At 43.1% G+C, this 20,174-nt stretch overlaps 1 protein-coding gene across 2 annotated transcripts in view; it reads left to right on the top strand.

The window, feature by feature from the left end:
* RTEL1 (regulator of telomere elongation helicase 1) overlaps positions 1-20,174 on the top strand; it is a 135,917-nt gene that overhangs the window by 10,652 nt on the left and 105,091 nt on the right. For both annotated transcript variants that reach the window (XM_087928839.1, XM_087928840.1), the window contains exons 4-9: positions 1,666-1,759; positions 3,038-3,119; positions 3,987-4,047; positions 8,098-8,173; positions 15,520-15,604; positions 16,721-16,786. In XM_087928839.1, the coding sequence (XP_087784965.1) occupies positions 1,666-1,759; positions 3,038-3,119; positions 3,987-4,047; positions 8,098-8,173; positions 15,520-15,604; positions 16,721-16,786 (464 nt within the window). The remainder of the gene's footprint in view (positions 1-1,665; positions 1,760-3,037; positions 3,120-3,986; positions 4,048-8,097; positions 8,174-15,519; positions 15,605-16,720; positions 16,787-20,174) is intronic.

Genomic DNA, 20,174 nt, shown 5'->3' on the forward strand with positions numbered 1-20,174 from the left:
ATTCGCTTAACGACCGTCGTCGTGTCCATGGTTACCCGATTCCATTTGCAATTTTCCCAGCCAGCTTCTGACAAGCGAAGTCAACGCGGAGAAACTGGATTCGTTTAACCCCCTCGTGATTCACTTAATATCTGCAGGGCTTTGCTTAACATCCGTGGCAAAATTGCCGTAATGGGTGCAATTCACTAAACCGTTGCTTTGCTTAGCAACTGAAATCCTGGTCCCAATGACGGTCGTAAGTTGGGGACTGCCTGTAATGCTGCTACCTTTTCCTCTTGCAGCACTTCAGAATGTTGAAAGTTTGGGGAACACGGAAGATGAAACAAGGCGAACCAATAAAAATATCGCGGCATAGCCTTGAAATCCTTTTCAGAACGAAAGCAGAAACTGGTTATAAGGAAAGCTTGAGAATCCTGTCCGCCATATCCCAAAGGTATCCTTTCAAAGGGCAACTGGATTTTGTTTTTCCGTGAAAACGTTTCGCTTCTCACTCAAAAGAAACTTTTTCAGGTCTGGCTGAATGCTGGAAAACGGAAGGATTTATATTTCTTCTGGACGTCTGGTCGTTAGCTCTCTCTCTCTCTGAAAATCATTGAGGCCACTTGGAAGTTTATCTGTGTCCTCGGGGCACACCTGAATTGTGCAAATGGGCGTGGAGCCTTTTTGGAACTGTGGAAAGGACTCGTGGACAGGAGATAGTTGGTGACATGTCCTTCCCCACCACCCCGAGAGAGGTCTGTTCGGTATTAACACATGGTAGATGGCCCCTTTGACCCCTCTTTCAAACCATTGGTCCTCTCTCTCCAGAATATGGACTTTGCTGTCTTCCGATCTGTGATATGCTGCCGGTTCGTACCGGTTCTAGTGATCCGGTAGTGCCAATCAGCAGTTGGCCCCGCTCAACTGTCCTTTCCTGTCCTATATTTTCTTTGCTTGTAGCTCAGATGATAGGTGTGGCAGAGCACATTGCCAGCCCCCTCAGCTGTTCTACTCATCAGCGCTGACGGTAAGTTTTCATGCCTGAAATTGCCCGTTTTAGAAGGCTCCAAGTGTACGCAAAGCGCACGCCCACAGAAACCAGTAGTAAAATATTTTGAATTCCACCACGGCTTCAAATGTTCATTGCTTTTGAGTTATGTGTGCTAATTGACCAGATGACTGCAGGGAGTATAAATCCTTCCATGCTACCATCCTCCAGTCAGAACTGAAGAATCTTCTTGGATGAGTAACAAAACATCTTCAAGGAAAAAAAATAAGAAAGTCCAGTTGCTTTTTGGAAAAGCACCTTTGAGACAACCATGACCGGGATGACTGAGAATCTCCATAGACATCTCTCTGCGGTATGTTTAGTTGTCTGCAGAGAACTTTAAACAATGCAAACCAGTGCATCCATTTTCACTGGCATTTGCAGATATTCACCCACAAGCGTTTCAAAGCAAATCTCCTTTTTGAAGATAGTAAAAAAATAATAATACAGTCTTCTCTGTTAGGCGGGCAGTTGGGCTGTAAATTCCCAGACTATGTCCATAGGCTAAATTGTTACCATAGCACCACCGAGGAAAAGCAGGCTGATGATATATTTAGTTACTAAACACAAACTAAACTTTTTCCTCTTCTTTCTCTCTCCTGCGCACGTTTCCTTTTCTCACTTTCTCCGCATGACAGCTTATTACACCGATGTCCCTAAAATAATTTATGCCTCCAGAACACATTCTCAGCTTGCTCAGGTCATCGGTGAATTGAAGAATACCGCTTACAGGTAAAGAACACATTTTAACTTCAAGTGTGAAAAGTGCCTGGGGGTTTATAGTTGACTCACTTTATTTATTTCGGAAGCGTTCTTGTTTATTGCAGTGAACTGAAAAAGCTGTCTTGCCCTACAGCCACAGTAATAAAAAGCAGTGCCCCTCCTGGATCAGACCAAAAGGAGGATGTTTGTCCAGCATTCTGATCAGCAGAGGCAGATCCGATTCTTTCTTGGAAGCCAACGAGCGGAACCTAAATGCGATATTACTTTATCTCAACCGCTGTTTGGAGGCTATTTGCAAATGATAATGGGGATCATAAATAGCTGAGAGGACCGTTAGCCATTGGTGATTTATCCAGCTGAGCTTATTTTGTCTCTTTTTAAAAAGCAGTCCAAGTTGCCATCCATCACTTCCGCCTTGCAGTGCATTTAATGGCAGTTTATTGATGTTTGGTTGAAGAAGTATTTTCTTTTTTTAACCTGTCAGGATTTATATCATTCAGCTGTGCTTAAAGGTAACAGAATAACAGTCAGAGGTCTCGAAGTTTTGATTAATAGATTAACAGAGTTGGAAGGGACCTTGTAGGTTATCTAGTCCAACCCACCCACCCAAGCAGGAGACCCTGCACCATTTCTGAGAGATGGGAGTCCAGTTTCTTCTGGAAAGCTTCCAGCGATGAAGCTCCCACAACTTCCGAAGGCAACTTCTGTTCCATTTAGTTGATTGCTCTCATTGTCAGAAATTTCTCCTTATTTCCGGGTTGAATCTTCTAGTCAAACCCCCATTTCAGACAAACGGCTGTCCAATCTCTTCTTAAAAACCTCCAGTGTTGGAGCTTTCACCCGTTTCTGAAGTTGTGTTCAATTGATTAATTTTTTTCCTCTGTCAGGAACTTTCTCCTTAGTTCTAGGATAGATTTCACCTTGATTAATTTCCACCCATTGCTTCCTGTCCTGCCTTCTGGTGCTTTGGAGAATAGCTTGACTCCCTCTTCTTTGGGGCAACCCCTGAGATATTGGAACACTGTTATCATGTCACTCCGAGTCCTTCTTTTCATTAAACTGGACTTTAGTATTTTCACAGAGGGTGAAGACCTTCTCCCTAGCAGCCATGCTGTATAGTTAGATGCCCATTTATCTTGCTTATCCTGCCCCCATTTTACTTTCCTGGGTTTTTTTTTTTTTACGCTAAAATATAAAACGTGCCACTGTTTTGTTTTTTTCTTGATCTGTATTTTGACATTACATGGAAATGCTGTGGCTCTTTTGCTGTTCTTGTTGTTAAAACAGACCCAAAGTTTGTGTGTTGGGATCCAGAGACCAGCTTTGCATCCACCCTGAAGTTAAAAAACAGGAAAACAATCATATGCAGGTAAAATTATACGTGTGAAATGACGCCGACCCAGGATTATTCTGTTACTCTTACGATTGACAGGAAAGGCAGCCTCCCTATAACAAAATTTAATTTTATGTGTTTCTCTGAGTCCAGTTCAAAGCACTGTTTTGCCCTATCACCTCTGCAGGAACCCTGCCTTTCAGTACTGTATATCACCATCTTTTATACTGGGCCATGGTGGCGCAGTGGTTAGAATGCAGTACTGCGGACTCATTCTGCCAACTGCCAGCAGTTTGATTCTCACCCCCTCAAGATTGACTCAGCCTTCCATCCTTCCGAGGTCGGTAAAATGAGGACCCAGATTGTTATGGGCTATAGGCTGACTCTGGAAACCGCCCAGAGGGGACTGTAAAGCGATATATAAGTCTTAAGTGCTATTGCTATCTCCTTAAGAGGGCTTTCGATGAGTAGTGCGATGGCCTAGTGCTGAAGACCTTTGCCTCCCGCTCAGAAGGTTCAGAGTTCAAGCGGAAGATGTTTCTCTCCTAAGGTGCAAAGAAAAAAATCTGCTGTGAACTCTGCGTAGGCGTCAGGAAGGGCAGCCAGCCGGTAAATGCTCAGCTCAATCTAATCGCCCTAACCCTACCCCGAATTAAGGGATTACGGGGTTGTGAAAAGAGAGTAGGGGGCCTCCTATCAAAGCAGGGGTGCCCAACCTTGGCTACTTGTCTGTGGACTTCACAACTCCCAGAATTCCCCATGTAAGGATAACACGTTCGCTATCTCGGAGCTAAGCAGACAAAGCTCTGCAGGGAATTGCTGCTCATATTGCTAGCAAGGGGCACTAAATGAACCTATTTTAGCTCCCTTGATGCACTGAACTGGATTTTAATTGATTTGCAGATCCACTTGTGTCGTATGAAAGTGTCAAGCCGCTCGTGTCACTTCTATAACAACATGGAAGGTAAGGAATGTGGCTCTTGGCTGAGGCTGAATAAGGCTTTTATTGATGGGGGGGAGTCGCACTTACGTGTTACAGGTCTGCTGCGTTTGCCAGGCAATCTACGCTGTGATTGGTTGCTGTGGGTGTGGAGGGGGGAGGTTCCCTTTTTTTCCCGCCTTTTTCTTCGGTGTGCTCTATGCATTTACCTCATGAGGCTCCCGTTTCCCTGACTGTCTTGTTTGCTGTGCAGATAGATAGATAGATGATTGATAGATTGGGATGGATGGCTGGCTGGCTGGCTGGATTGATGGATGGACAGACAGATGATAGACATGGGCGGGCTGTTGATAGACATGGATGAATGGATGGATGGATAGGAATGGATGGATAGACAGACGGACAGATAGGCATGGATGGATGGACAGACAGACCGATAGACAATAGATAGATATGGATGGACAGATGGACAGACAAATAGAAAGACAATATGATAGATATGAATGGATGGATGGATGGATGGATAGAGATAGATAGATAGATATAGATAGATAGATAGATAGGCAGGCAGGCATGGATGGATGGACAGACACAGAAAGACAATGGATAGATATGGATGGATGGATGGATGGATGGATAGATAGATAGATAGATAGATAGACAGACAGACAGATAGACAGACAGACAGGCATGGTTGGACAGAGATAGATAGAAAGATAATATGATAGATGTGGATGGATGGATGGATGGAGATAGATAGATAGATAGATAGATAGGCATGGATGGATGGACAGAGACAGATAGAAAGACAATCGATAGATATGGATGGATGGATGGATGGATAGGGATGGATAGATAGAGATAGATATGAATGGACAGACAGAGACAATAGATAGGATGGATGGATGGATGGACAGAGATAGATAGAAAGACAATAGATATATGGATGGACGGATGGATGGATAGATAAATGTTAAATATATTTAGTTAGTTAGTGTCGGCATCTCTGACTTCATTTGGACATCTGTGCAATTCCCTGACAACACCATAGTCAGGGTTTGGTAGACGTACAGCATAATTAGCAAGATTAATACAAGCAACCTATGTTATTGTGCATTTACATGTATTGATTTGGATAGATATTTGCTGATTTAGTTTTCAAATTATTAGGCTGGCAAATAAGACAGGTTGGTCTATTCAGCATAGGAGATTCTCAGTAATGTTTCTTTTTTAATAATCGTGATCAGATTGAGGCTTGGTAGACCATCTATCTACTCTATATAAGGGCCAAAGGAATAAGAATCGCCCTATTGGGTGGCACATAAATTTAATAAATGGCAATTTTCCTATAAGGGCTATTTCCTATATGGGTTATATAATGAGGTTTTGAAGCAATAAGTGTATTTTATTTCTCTCTTCACACTTTGCTGTATTAATAGAACTACAGGTAGTTCTCAACTTACAACAGTTCATTTAGTGACCATTCAGAGTTAACAACATTACTGAAAAAAGTGACCCACGACTGCTTTTCACACTTACAACCATTGCAGCATCCCCATGGATAAGTGACCAAAAATTCAAATGCTCGGCAACTGACTCGTATTTATGACAGTTGCAGGGTGTTGGGGGGGTCCCGCGATCCCCTTTTGCAGCTTTCTGACATTGAAGGTTCACTTCAAAACCACGTTACTAACTTAATAAGTGCAGTTATTCACTTAAGAACTGTGGCAAGAAACGTTGTAAAACGGGCCAAAATTTCACTTCAATTTCTCTTCAGTTGTAACACATGTCTCACTTACCAACAGAAATTTTGGGCTCAGTTGGGATCCTAAGTTGAGGACTACCGGTATAGAGCCTATTGGAAGAACAGGAACTATGGTGGAAGCTGCAGTCACAAACTGAGTTTAGAAAAAGCTCAGGGATATCTTGGCTTGCAGCTGAGCCCCGGTGCTTGTAATGTGTCGCGTCCCTTTCATCTTGGAACAGTTTTTTTTTTTTTAAAAAAAAATTAAAACCGTGGACGGGTGATGAATTAACGGTGTGGTGTTAATGTATTAATCAAATGAAAGCAGCAGGCCTTGATTAAAGTGGATTCGGCACGGCAGGTAGACTCTCAAGCCCTATTAAACATAGCCGGTTCCTTCGGGGCTCCCCGAGAAGGCGGGTTGTTTCCTTGTCGCTGATCATTTTCATTGACTGACACCTGTTCCAACATAAATTGTACGAAGGCCCAGCGGAAAAAAAGGTGCATCTCTGCACAATTCCAATGGGTTTCATTTAAAAAGGGTGCTGGTTGTGCGCAGAAAGCTGGCGTTTTTATTTATTTGTTATTATCCCACCTTTCTTCTTGCAAATAACTCAAGGTGGCAAACACATCCGATACTCCTTCCTCCTCCTATGTTCCCCACAACAACCCTGTGAGGTGAGTTGGGCTGAGAGAGAGAGTGATTGGCTCAAAGTCGCCCAGCTGGCTTTCATGCCTAAGGCGGGACCAGAACTCACCGTCTCCTGGTGATTGGTCCAAAGTCACCCAGCTGGCTTTCTTGCCTAAGGCGGGACTAGAACTCTGTCTCCTGGTGATTGGCTCAAAGTCGCCCAGCTGGCTTTCATGACTAAGGCGGGACTAGAACTCTGTCTCCGGGTGATTGGCTCAAAGTCGCCCAGCTGGCTTTCATGACTAAGGCGGGACTAGAACTCTGTCTCCTGGTGATTGGTCCAAAGTTGCCCAGTTGGCTTTCATGCCTAAGGCGGGATTAGAACTCTGTTTCCAGGTGATTGGTCCAAAGTCTCCCAGCTGGCTTTCATGCCTAAGGCGGGACTAGAACTCTTGTCTCCTGGTGATTGGTCCAAAGTCGCCCAGCTGGCTTTCATGCCTAAGGCGGGACTAGAACTCTGTCTCCGGGTGATTGGTCCAAAGTCACCCAGCTGGCTTTCATGCCTAAGGCGGGACTAGAACTCTATCTCCGGGTGATTGGTCCAAAGTCACCCATCTGGCTTTCATGCCTAAGGCGGACCAGAACTCTGTCTCCGGGTGATTGGTCCAAAGTCGCCCAGCTGGCTTTCATGCCTAAGGTGGGACTAGAACTTTATCTCCTGGTGATTGGTCCAAAGTCACCCATCTGGCTTTCATGCCTGAAGCGGGACTAGAACTCACAGCCTCCCACTTTCTGGCCTAATATAACCATAGCTACCATGGTATAAGAATAACATAGGTTGTCATCCCCCTCCTGTTGTTACCCCCCCCTTGCCCTTTTGTCAGGGAGAGGATGCTTCTAGCAACAGGTACAGGAAGACCCCAATGTACGAGCACAATTGAGCCAAAATTTACATTGCTAAAAGTGAGAAATTTCTTAAGTGAGTTTTGCCCCATTTTACTTTCCTTGCCACTGTTAAGTGAATAATTTCAGTTGTTAAATGAGTAACATGGTTGTTAAGTGAATCTGGTTTTCCCCATTGACTTATCCTGTCCGAAGGGAGTCACATGACTCCGGGACACTGCAATTGTCATAAATGCGAGTCGGTTGTCAAGCAGCCAAATTTAAATCCCCTGTTACCCTGGGGATGCTGCATTGGTCATAAGTGTGAAAAATGATCATAAGTCACTTTTTTCAGTGCCATTGTAACTTTGAATGGTCATTAAGTGAACTGTTGTAAGTCTAGGATTACCTGTATTATCAAGCCTCAGTTAGCTGACAAACTCTGAAGCTTTCACACCTAAAATCCCATTTTTTTTCTTTGCGTTTTACCTTCTTACTTTGGGGTGTGTGTGGAATTTGAGCCCTACAAGTAGATCTAATCTAAAAAACCAGTGCCATGTAGGTCAGGAATGAGATGGGAGGTTTAGAAATAGGAAATAAATTAGATTTTGACTATCCAGCTTCTTTTAGCCTGAAGACTAAACCAGGACTGTTCTATTATCTAATCTTAACATAAAAGTACCAGTGTCTTGTCAAGCCTCAGGTGTGCCACAAAAGGCCTGACGCTGATGGATGAAACACCGGCACAGCGATGGTTGCAATTGTATTAACTTCCAGTACACAACCTATTTTTTTTTTCTTTTTCTTTTTCATGTAGAAAAAAGCACCGAGAAAGACCTGATCGATCCCATCTTGGACATTGAAGACCTTGTTAAAAATGGAAACAAACACAGGTCCCTTCTTAAACTCTGCCTCGCTTCCTTGGAGAAATAGCTCAGCAACGGCAGGGCTTCGTATTAAGCTGAAATGTCGAAAGGGGAACCAGGTTTACCAACACAATTTACAGAGCCAAAGATAATTTGACGCTTTCTCTTGCTGAGATTGTGCAGAAAGCATTTAAAATCATTTGTTGATCCTGTGAATGCCCCCGGGGTACCTGTCTTTTCCCTTGAAAACAAAAGCTTGATAGCAGAAGCATTCAAGTTATTTTATGTGCCTTATTGTGATCATCTATAAAGCAAATTTTATAATGCTCATTATAGGTGACCTTGTGAGAGATTTCTCAGGAATCTGTTTTCTCCTCACGCTTATTTAACATCTATATGAAACTGGGGCAAGGTCATCTTTCGGCATAAGTTGTGTTTCATTGCAATGCCAATGTCACCTAACAATAGAAATAACACTGAGACTTATATAACACCCCATAGTGCTTTACTGCACTCTCTGGATGGTTTACATCATCGGCATATTGCACCTAACAACCTGCGTCCTCGTTTTACTGAGGTCGAAAGGATGAAAGGCTGGGTCAATCTTGAGCCGAACAGGATCGAACTGTAGACTGTGGGCAGAGTTTGCCTGCACTACGGCATTCTAACCAGTAGTGGGCTTCAAAAAAATTTTTAGCAAAGGGTTCCCTGCCCAGTTGCTGGGTGGGTGTGGCCGTGATGGGCGTGGCCTAGTCGGTCTCCTGCACCATGGTGGGGGAGGGGTGTTTTTGCTCTCCCTGGGCTCCAGAGGCTTTCTTTGAGCCTCCGGGTGGGTGAAAATGGCCACTCTGGGCTCCGGAGGCTCTCCCGCCATCTGACCAGGACTTATGACAAACTTGAAGTCCAAAGAGCTTCCATTTTATGTGACCTGGCATTCCTACGTAACTGCCGAGATCAAAATTTAATCCCCATAAGCTTCCAATTGAAATTCCACGCCAACACAGCAGCCACCAAACGTATCCTAAAAAGAACAGAATTGGCCCTAATTAGAAATGAACTTCACACAAAAAGATTCCTCCTAGACCAAATCAACAAAGATCTCCTCACACTTCACCTCAGACTCAGCAAGAAGATTCACCCTGCACTTTGGGACAAATCCAAACAACTCGCTGTCTGGAGAGCCGAAACACAGACCACCCTCAAGACAGACACACACACCAACAAACTCAGAAAACTACAATAGCGCCAGAAACAAACTTCTGCCCCCTCACAGCCACACATGAAACAAACAGTGCACAACATCTCAGACAAGATCCTTACCAAAGCCAAAACCAATGTCCTTTCGAAAGGATTCAACTTTGCTGTCGCTCGCAAACATATCCCCACAGAAACCATTATATGCGGAGTTGAAACCAGCCTGACTAAAACCAACCCTGATGATGCTAACAGAATCAGACTCTAAATCACCAACATCCTCTGCACCAGCAAACCACCCAAAAGCAACTTATCCAAAGAAGAACAAACTGCACTACTTAACCTGAAAGAAGACACCAGCATAATAATCCTACCAGCAGACAAGGGCAACGCGACAGTGGTTATGAACACATCTGACTACCAAACTAAGTTAACCCACCTACTCCCAAGACCCCACATACAAACCCCTAAACACAGACCCCACCACCTACCTAGAAAAAACCACCAGATCCAAAATAAAAGCCTCCCCCATCAGCGAAGAAATCCAGCAAAGAATCATACCCAGAGAGAAATCATCCAGATGCCCCAAGCTTTATGGTCTCCCCAAGATACACAAAGAAGGAACCCCACTCAGACCAATAGTCAACTCCATAGGCTCACCTCTACAAAACCTAGCCAAATTCTCGCCAAACAACTACAGCCCTATGCAGAATCCATCAACTCACACGTAAGAAACTCATTCCAGTTCATTGAGATCATAAAGAAACAAAACTTACAGCCCAGCGACCTACTAGTGAGCTTTGATGTCATATCCACCCAAGTGCCTATAAAAGAAGCCTTGACAGCCATCCAAAACAAATACAACCCCCCAGCACATTTTAGATCTGACCAACCACTGCCTATCCAATACATACTTCACCTACAACGGACAAAAATACAAACAAATAGAAGGAGTACCCATGGGATCACCCCCCTCACCTGTCATCACAAACCTCTACATAGAACACTTTGAAACACAAGCTCTAGAAAAATATGATCACAAACCCAAACTCTGGCTCAGATACGTAGATGACCACACGGGAAAAAAACAACTTCCTCACACATCTCAACAGCCTATACCCCAAAATACAATTCACCATGGAAACAGAAGCCAACAATCAACTTTCCTTCCTGGATGTCTTAGTATACAAATAATCCAATGGCTCCCTAGGACATACCATCTACCAGAAGAATACACATACAAACCGCCCAGCACAGATCAATTCCGTAGCCGAGACACTCATCTCCAGAACAAAATGCTTAGCTGATGAACAACACCTAAAAACCGAAATACACACTCTCACTAACATACTAACAGCCAATGGATTCCAAAGAAAGAAGATTATCCACCTAATCCAAAAAGAAACCCCCAACCAAAATCCAAGACAGAGAACAAGAGAACGGCAAAGCCCTCCTCCCATATATAAAAGGGACTACAGACAAAATCAGCAAGATCCTCCAAAAACACAACATCAAAACAGCATTCTGCACAAACAGAAAAATATCCACCATCCTAAGAAACCCTAAAGACAAAATCGAGTTAGAAAACCAAGGAGTGTACGAAATCCCTTGCACTGCCTCGCCCACCGCATACATCGGACAAACCAACAGAAGAATAAGTGCACGCATTGAAGAACACAAGAACTCAAACAAAAAAGAAGAACTGACCTCTTCCCTGGTGCAACACCTCAAAGCCACAGGACATGAGATTGACTTTAAAAATACCAGAACTATCGCCAAAACTGAACACTTCAACAACAGAATAATCAGAGAAGCCATAGAGATAGAAAAACGCCCACACAGCATGAATAAACAAGATGATACCTCCCGCCTACCAGCCATTTGGAAACCCACCCTCATTAACAAACGAGTACCTAACATGAAGGACAGCAGACCCACACCCACGAGGGCCACACAAGATGCTACCACCACAGTTCCACGTAGAAAGCAGACTCACACCCACACAGATGATGAGACACGACCATGGACCAGAAGCCGTACCGCAGCTGCATCACTACCTGCTTCAAACCCCTCCGACCCAAACATGAAGCGAACGGACGCCCACCATGAAGATGTGGCACAACCACGAACGAAGCCAAACAACAGGATCACAGCTCACCAGCTCAAATCCCCGGCAACTAAGACTAACCTGAGCACAACCAAGCCCCCACCTGAACAGAACACACCTCCAGCCAAGCAGAACACAGCCAACCCCCAACCAATCAGAACACAGCCAAACCCCCAACAAATGAGAACACACCCCAGCCAATCAGAACACAGCCAAGCCCCCACCCAATCAAGTCACACCCCACTAGCAGTTAAAAGGAAGAAGCAGCTGCAAGCTCACATTACTCCGAGAAGCACAAAGCCTGAAGATGATGAGTGAGACTTCATCGAAACGTCGCCTAGACACTTCCAATTTTACGCGGGAGAAAACCTGAATAACCAAAGATCCACACACACACACACACACACACACACACACACACACACATATATATACATATATACATATATACATATACATATATATATATTCTTAACTGTCCATCTCCGAGAGGGACTGTGGGTGGTGTACAGTATAATCAAATTAACATTAAAATGTGAATTTAAGATTAAAACATTTTAAAATTATATAAAAACATTTTTATTTTTGTATTGCTTCAGTGCAAAATGTACGCCTTTGGCTCACCATGACAAGAATGAATGGGCACCGTCTAGCCAGTTTCAGGGTTGACAGTGGGTTTTAAGGCCCTCAAAATTGGGAGATTTCTTTTCCCCGATCTTCAGCTCTTCCTGGGAGGATCGTTTCCCCAGTCAGACTTGAGGGGCAGCGTGGGGCTTCTCCTGGCCTCACGACTTCTGCTCGAAAAGCAGATGGCAACCTGGATAGGAGAACCTTTGCAAGTGTTTGTGTCGGGCACCAGGTGCCTCTTACGTATTCCTGGACCAAGCGGCCTTGATTTCATGCCCGAGTCATCGTAATGGACTCTGCATTGGATTCCCTTGAGGAGCTGCAGCCGATTCAGAATGTGGTGGTGTGGGCAGTCTGGGTCCTTTCTCATTACTTCTGTACGGCGATATTGCTCCCAGTAGGATTCTGGTTGCTAACTACAAAGCCTTACACGGCAAAATACCTCTGATGATTTGTGGGACTGTCTGTCTCCCATTTTCTTCGCTCGCCTCACCAACTTTAGCAGGGAAGGCATCCTCTGAGTCCATTAAACAGCATCACCCTGTTAGGCCCTGGAGTTGGGCCTCCCCTGTGGTGTCACACGCTTTATGCAACAACCATAATCAGGACGGTTCTGACCTGGTTAGCCTTTTTTTTTAAGGCGTTTAAGACCTGGCAGACATTTGGGCCATGTGATTGGGCAACTTTTGCTAGTTCAGTCTGGGTTACTATTCCTTACGAATTGGATTTGTTTGTGAACTTGGATATTATGATATTTTTTAAAAAAAAAAACACATTTCTATCTGAGGGGACTTCCTTACTCTCTGAGCTTGGTCGGTTTCTTGCAGATGTTTCATGACCCAAACTGATCCTCGGTGCTCGAAGGGAGGAAGGGGAGGTTACACCGATGATGTTACCTATTTTGGGTAATGAAACATCTGCAAGAAACCGACCGAAGGACCTGAGCTACAAATGCTCTCCATTATTTTTATTTCTTCTACGCTGCCCAGAGTCACTTTGGGGCAATGGAATATTTTATAATATTTTATTTCTTGACTGTGTATCAGAATGGTCAAACAAATGGCAACTTCAAATCTCAACAAATAAATGCTCTGTCTTACATATTGGCAAAAAAAATCCGAAAATAAAATACAAGCTGAATAGTCAAGATCTTGTTGATGATCCAAGCTCTGTAAAGGACCTTGGAATACTCACCTCTAATGATCTAAGTGCTAGAGCCCACTGTAACTACATAGCCAAAAAGGCCTTAAGAGTTGTTAACCTAATCTTACGTAGCTTTTTCTCTGGTAATATCACACTACTAACTAGAGCATACAAAACATTTGCTAGACCAATACTCGAATACAGCTCATCAGTCTGGAACCCACATTACGTATCTGATATTAGCACAATTGAGAAAGTCCAGAAATATTTCACAAGAAGAGTTCTCCACTCCTCTACTCGTTGTAGAATACCTTATGCCACCAGACTTGAAATTCTAGAACTAGAAAACCTTGAATTACTCCGTCTTCGGTCTGACTTAAGCATGGTATATAAAATCATACATTGCAATGTCCTACCTGTCAATGAATACTTCAGCTTCAACCATAACAACACAAGAGCACACAACAGATACAAACTCAAGGTTAACCGCACCAAACTTGATTGCAGGAAATACGACTTCAGCAACAGAGTGATCAATGTCTGGAATACTCTACCTGACTCTAGTTTCTTCCCCAAACCCCAAAAACTTTAACCTTGGACTGTCTACTATTGACCTCACCCCTTTCCTAGGAGGTCTGTAGGGGGCGTGCATAAGTGCACCAACGTGCCTACCGTCCCTGTCCTATTGTTTCTTTTGTTTTTCTTTTATTTTTCTTATATGTACCCATTTCATGTATTCATAACTATGTATACACTTATACTTATTATCTTGTAAACAATTGACAAATAAAATAAAATAAATTAAACCAAGCTACCTGTGTCCCATTGGGTCATCCTTCCAGAGGTATTTCTTTACCTAAACAGAGAAACAGAATGAGCAAGGATTAAAAAAAAGGAGTAGGAGCAGGAGTGACTCCCATCTCCTTGCTGGCTTGACTGTACCAGACCTTCCTCTGGTCAGCCAATGTGGTAGGATTGATCTACCACACCTCCTAGGTAGACTAGGGCAGGACTTGTCTACTGTTGTGTCTACTGAACAGTAGCACAGTGATGCAACAACTTCAAAGGATCACAAACTTATCAATTAAAATCCCATGGGTGCCAGATTTTGGATGCATTCTATAGATTAACCCATTTGAGCTACCTTGGTTCAAAAATGGTTGCCCCATGGTGCACAATCTCACAGTTAAAGGTTACAGACTCAAGAGTTTTACTGGTATACTAGACAATCTGTGGGCCTTTGGTTATTGTTTCAGAGATATTTCTTATCAGATTGCTCAAATGCCTTCGTATGGCCAAACGTCTAATGTACTGGAAAAGTTCTTAAAAATTCAGGAAGATTTTCGGAGATGCATCTGCCTTGGAAGTAGCTCTGATTGAACAGTCAAACATCAGGAGTTGACCAGGGGAGTTGTTTTATGACACTTTGTATTATGTCATAAAATGCGTTATGATTTTGATGTTATAAAATGTTTTATAACGTTTGCCAGATTTCAATTTCACGAGGGCCATAGGTCCCAATTTTAGGATGCATTCTGAAAGCTAATCTGTTTGAGGTACCTTAGTTATAAATGTTTTTTCCTGTGATGCACTATTTCATTCAGTTAAAGGTTACAAACACCAAGAGTTTTAGAATTTTATAGGCAGATAAATAAACTCCCTTTCTGTAAATATGGCTTCATTATCTACAGTAAAAGATTTAATGAACTGTGTTCATAGTGAGAGATTTTAATATATTTTGCATGTACATAAAAATATTTATTGGGTTCCATGCTTCCAATCTTCCTCTGTTGCAATATTTGTCAACTTTGGCCACTTTAAGATGTGTGGACTTCAACTCCCAGAATTCTGGGAGTTGAAGTCCACACATCTTAAAAGTTGCTAAAGTTGAGAAACACTGTCCTGACCCACCAATCTTCTCAGCCCCTCCCCAGTGCTTTCCCCCTGGTTTTGTGTTCCAGAATCTTTCCAGAGACTCAAGGCTTCATTATCCATAGTTTAGTTATCTTTGGTTGTAGGCTAAAATGGAACTCACAAATTACAAGTAACAGTGTCATGTCAGTATGAAACCAAAACCCTGGAATAGCCCTGCAGTTGGAAAGTGGCAGTTATTTTGACTTAATAGCAACTAATGAATTTGTGGCCAAGCCACAAATTGGATATCTTGGCTTATAGTGTTTTATCATCCATTAAAAAGATGGCAGGCAGTTCTGGATAAACAGAACAAAGCTTTATTGAAAGCAATTTAACTCAGAGAAAGCATTGTGTAATTTTTTTTTTTATAAATTTTCTCTTTAAACAGAGTTTGCCCTTATTATCTTTCTCGGAGTCTGAAACATCAAGCCGACATCATTTTTATGCCTTATAACTATCTGCTGGACTCAAAGGTATATGTTGTATATCTATTTATTTTTTAAAAAAGAACCAAACCTGATTTGTATATTTTGGGAAATGCTCTTTGGCGTTTACAAATTCTGTGACAAAGATAACCGGAGGTAGATTTTTCAGTGGAAGTTGGTTACTAGGGAGCATTTGGGTTTGTATTCACTTGGTACAGAATCTTGATCAACTCTGACATTTGTGGTCACAGTGGAAATTATGGAGCTGACCCAAGTCGTCAAGGACCTGGCACATGGATGATGTCCTTATGATCTGAGGGTCGAGGACATTATCCTTGAACCTTTGTCCATCTGTATTTTTGTCAGAAGCACCTACAAAGCTGATGGAGAAGTGACTGTGTTTGAGCCCTACAGAGAAGTTGGACTTACCCGTGTTTCCCGCAAAATAAAACCCTGTCATATATTTTTTTCGCCACCAAAAAGGCACCAGGTCTTATTTTCGAGGGATGTCATCCACTGACTAACCTCACTTGCTTTCTACCACAATTGCAACCAGAATTTCCATTGCTTAAGTGAGGCGGTTGTTAAGTGAGTGGTGTTCAATTTTTATGACCTCTTTTTGCCTTGGTTGTTAGGTGAATCATGCATTTGTTAAGTGAACCCGGCTTCTTACCATTGCCTTGGTAGAAGTTGGCTGGCAAGGTTAGAAATGTCAATCACTTGGCCCTCCAGGAAGGACTCCGCAGTCATTGTAAACTCATGCCAGTTGCCATGCTCTGCACTTGTGACATGTCTACTTCTGTCTGAGTTTGCACCATGTTGGAGAAATCTATAATTGGTTTGTAAAATCTACTTGTTATGTTTATAAAGATGTTAAACGAAGCACCAGCCACCTGTGTTTATTTTTCTGGCGCTGAATTAACACTGCAAAACTCTGAATGCAACATCAGTGGAAAAGCCAGATTCACTTAATCATGTGACTAACTCAACAACTGCAGTGATTCACTTAACAACCATGGCAAGAAAGGGTCTAAAATGAGAATAAACTCGCTTAACAACCTTGGTCTTGCTTAGCAACAGAAATTTTGGGCTCAGTTTTGGTCGTGAGTCAAGTGCTACCTGTATCGCAACTAACTGAGAGTATTGTGTTTTACTCTTTCATAGAGTCGAAGAGCTCATAACCTGGACTTAAAAGGGGCTGTAATAATACTTGATGAAGCTCACAATGTGGTAAGTAAAGATACAATTGACTTGTTCTTAGATTGTGTTCTTTGGAAAACATTTAGGTCTCCTTTTGCAGGAAAGTCTTATTAATATGTAGGTAGGTAGGTAGGTATATATGTATGTATGTATGTATGTATGGTATTCAGCTTTGTTCGGGTATTTTCCCACGTCATTGTAGTTGTGCTTTTAAAGTTGTAGCAACGTTTCAGCAGAATCTCATCTGCCATCGTCAGGCTTCTGTATTGTGTTCGTCTGTGAGTCAGACTTTTACAGTGGTTTCAGTTTTAAATTTGTAAAAGTCTGACTCACAGACGAACACAATACAGAAGCCTGATGATGGCAGATGAGATTCTGCCGAAACGTTGCTACAACTTTAAAAGCACAACTACAATGACGTGGGAAAATACCCGAACAAAGCTGAATACCATACGTGTAAGTACCCGCGAAAACTCTCTCTATATATGGGGACAGTCATTAAACAAGTTCTTCAACAATAAATGATGGAAAGGACAAATCACCCAAAACATGCAGTAGTAGACAATTTGTGTAATAATCATAAACTCTGTAAAACCAGCTCCTTGGCAGAAGCAGCATATTTTTTTCTAAATTTAATTTGGGGATATTTTACAGTCTTACCACCTGCCCCCTCAGAATTCTCATACTGAGGTTATTTCCACTATTACTAAAGCTTAGGTGTGGAATGGGAGATATTATGATATTTTTCTCTCATTTCTTCAGGAAACCTGCTGTTAAAGTATTATTTCATAGCAAACGAACAAGCCCAGTTGGATTTAAGCTGTTTCTGTTTAGAAGACTTTACAGAACATAGTCCTTTACAGAACTTTGTCTTTATTTTATTACAAGGCTTACCAGTGGCTCCTTATCTCTTAGGTTTCCTGGCTGCCAACTGCCCACAGATTCATGGCAGTTTATGACAAAGTTAAAACCTCCATGGCGCAGCATAAATATATAAATAATAAAATGGGCGCAATAAGTCTAGAACCACATCGGCACCGTAAAATTGAAACATCTATGGTTAAGGACAAGCCAAGGGCAACCCAGTGGGATCAAAACAGGATTAAATTATAATCAACAGCACAATACCCGTCACAGACAGTGGCATAAAAGAGAACCACAAATTAGAAATCAACCAGTAGAAGCAGCTGTTTGGCGTCTACCCACCAAAGACATTGCAGATGTCAGCGTTCCAACTAACAAACTCCAACCCAATAAACTCCGAGACAGGCATTTCCTCAAAGTCCTGTTTTATGAGAGTAGTCATATTGGCACATCTGGGAAAACCCAAATCTGTGAGTTCCAGGTTTTCCCTTCCTCAAGAGAACTTCAAAGATCCATTCCCTGCACCCATCAGTCCATCACATGTCCCCCAGGGGTCATCAAACTTGACAGCTTTAAGACTTGTGGACTTCAACTTGCAGAATTCTCCTCCAGTCATGTTAACGCAGGAATTCTGGGAGTTGAAGTCCACAAGTCTTAAACTTGCCAACTTTGAAGGCCCTTGGCCCCATCAAACGGTTGTCCCAGCCAGAGACCTTCCTTCAGAGACGCCTCTCCAGGTGCAGAGTAACTTGTCCTTGACTTCTAAGAAAGAATGTTGTTGAGTCTAATCTTCTACTCGCTAAAAAATCCCCCCTCCCAAATTCCCAGGCATTAAACGTGGCAGCCTCGAAGCGTCCAAGTAAAATATGGCAGCAGAACAATTCAGTGACAATATTGTTCCAGTTATGCGCAGTGGGCAAGATCTTCTTATGGAAGACAAGCCCCACTGAGCTGGCCACAAGGACCCAGGGTTGCAGCTAAAGTTGTTGGAACTGCCCCCAAAATGGACCACTCCTTCCTTTTTGAAATGACTTGCTCTCTATGGATCCATCATTTGAGGGATGGCTATCCCATCGGGCGCACAAGGAACCAGAAGGACACATGAAGAGAACTACAGGCAGCCCCCACCACCTTACGATGGCAATGAGCCCAAAATTTCCTTCGCTAAGCAACAGACAAGTTAAAGTGAGTTTTGCCTCATTTTACAGCCTTTCTCACCATAGTCATAAAGTCAATCAACACAATTGTAAAGTTAGCCACACGGTGGTTAAGTGAATCTGGTGTCAACTCGTAAAGCATTCCTGGCTTGCTCGCGAGTTGCCATAAGAAGGAGTGGGTCTGATGGTGCAGTTCGTTGCTATGACCCGAAGCACCTTCCACGCATACCTTTCTTTAGACTGTCTCTCAAGTTACCAAGCCCAGCTGGAGAGGCGTGTTTTCTACAGCCCGGGGAAAGTGCTCAGTTGGAGAATGTGGTTTATGACACACCCTGGGAGGAGGCGGGAGGGAAACAAGGTCATAGGTGGGCAGTAAATTACGTAGGGCAGAGCCGACTGCACTTGGGAAAAGGGCCAACGTGTTGCTTCTAATAAATAATGGGATTTCTTTTGAAACTTGGCTTGAGGCTCTTGAATTAATTAGGGCAGGGGTCCCCAACCACTGGTCCCCGGACCGGTACCGGTCCGTGGATCATTTTTTACTGGGTTGCAAAGCTTGGGCACCACCATCTTGTTTCGATGACGCCGCCATCTTGTTTCGATGGCGCTTCCGGGTTTTTGGTTGCTTCCGGGTTTTCGGTTGGAAAGCGGTGTTTGGGCGCTCGCGCCTTAGTTTCGTTGAAGGGGGGGCGGCTTCGAACGAAGAGCCGTCCCGATGGCGGTGGAGTCTCGCGTTACTCAGGTACCGGTCCGTGGAAGAATAAATAATTGTGAAACTAGTCCCTGGTTCAAAAAAGGTTGGGGGCCACTGAATTAGGGCATCCGTTGGAACCCCTGACATCTGGCTTCCCCATTGACTTTGCTCGTCAGAAGGACGCTAAAGGCGATCGTGGGACCTTGGGACACTGCAGCCGTCATAAATATGAGCCGGTTGCCAAGCTTCCAAAGTGTGATCACACGACCCTAGGAATGCTACAACGGTCATAAGTGTGAAAAACTGTCACCAGTCGTTTGTTTTTTTCAGCGCCGTTGTAACTTTGAACGGTCACTAAATGAACTGTTGTAAGGCAAGGACTCCCTGTACCCTTTGTGGGTTCTGTCGTGACTTTAACAGGTGGTAAATCCAGGATTACCTGCCTCATTCTCGGGGGAGCATTTCCTCTTTACGTATCGCCTGGTGAAGGTCTTCCCTTCCCAAATCATTGTTCAAAACAAGCTGATAATAAACTCCCTGCTCAAGTATTCTGATCTAAGGAATTTAGATTTTACATCACTGGTGAGTCTCGCTTGGCTGTTTGCTATCCAGTGAAAAAAATCCGAAGTGTAAATGATTAATTCGAAAGGAGAGTCCGTCTTTATTATATTCCTGCTGAGAAGTAACCTAGTTTGTTATCCGG

This window comes from Pseudonaja textilis, chromosome 3 (genome assembly GCF_049901715.1).
Source record: "Pseudonaja textilis isolate UNSWEBS1 chromosome 3, rPseTex1.2, whole genome shotgun sequence".
NCBI classification, from domain to species: Eukaryota; Metazoa; Chordata; class Lepidosauria; order Squamata; family Elapidae; genus Pseudonaja; species Pseudonaja textilis.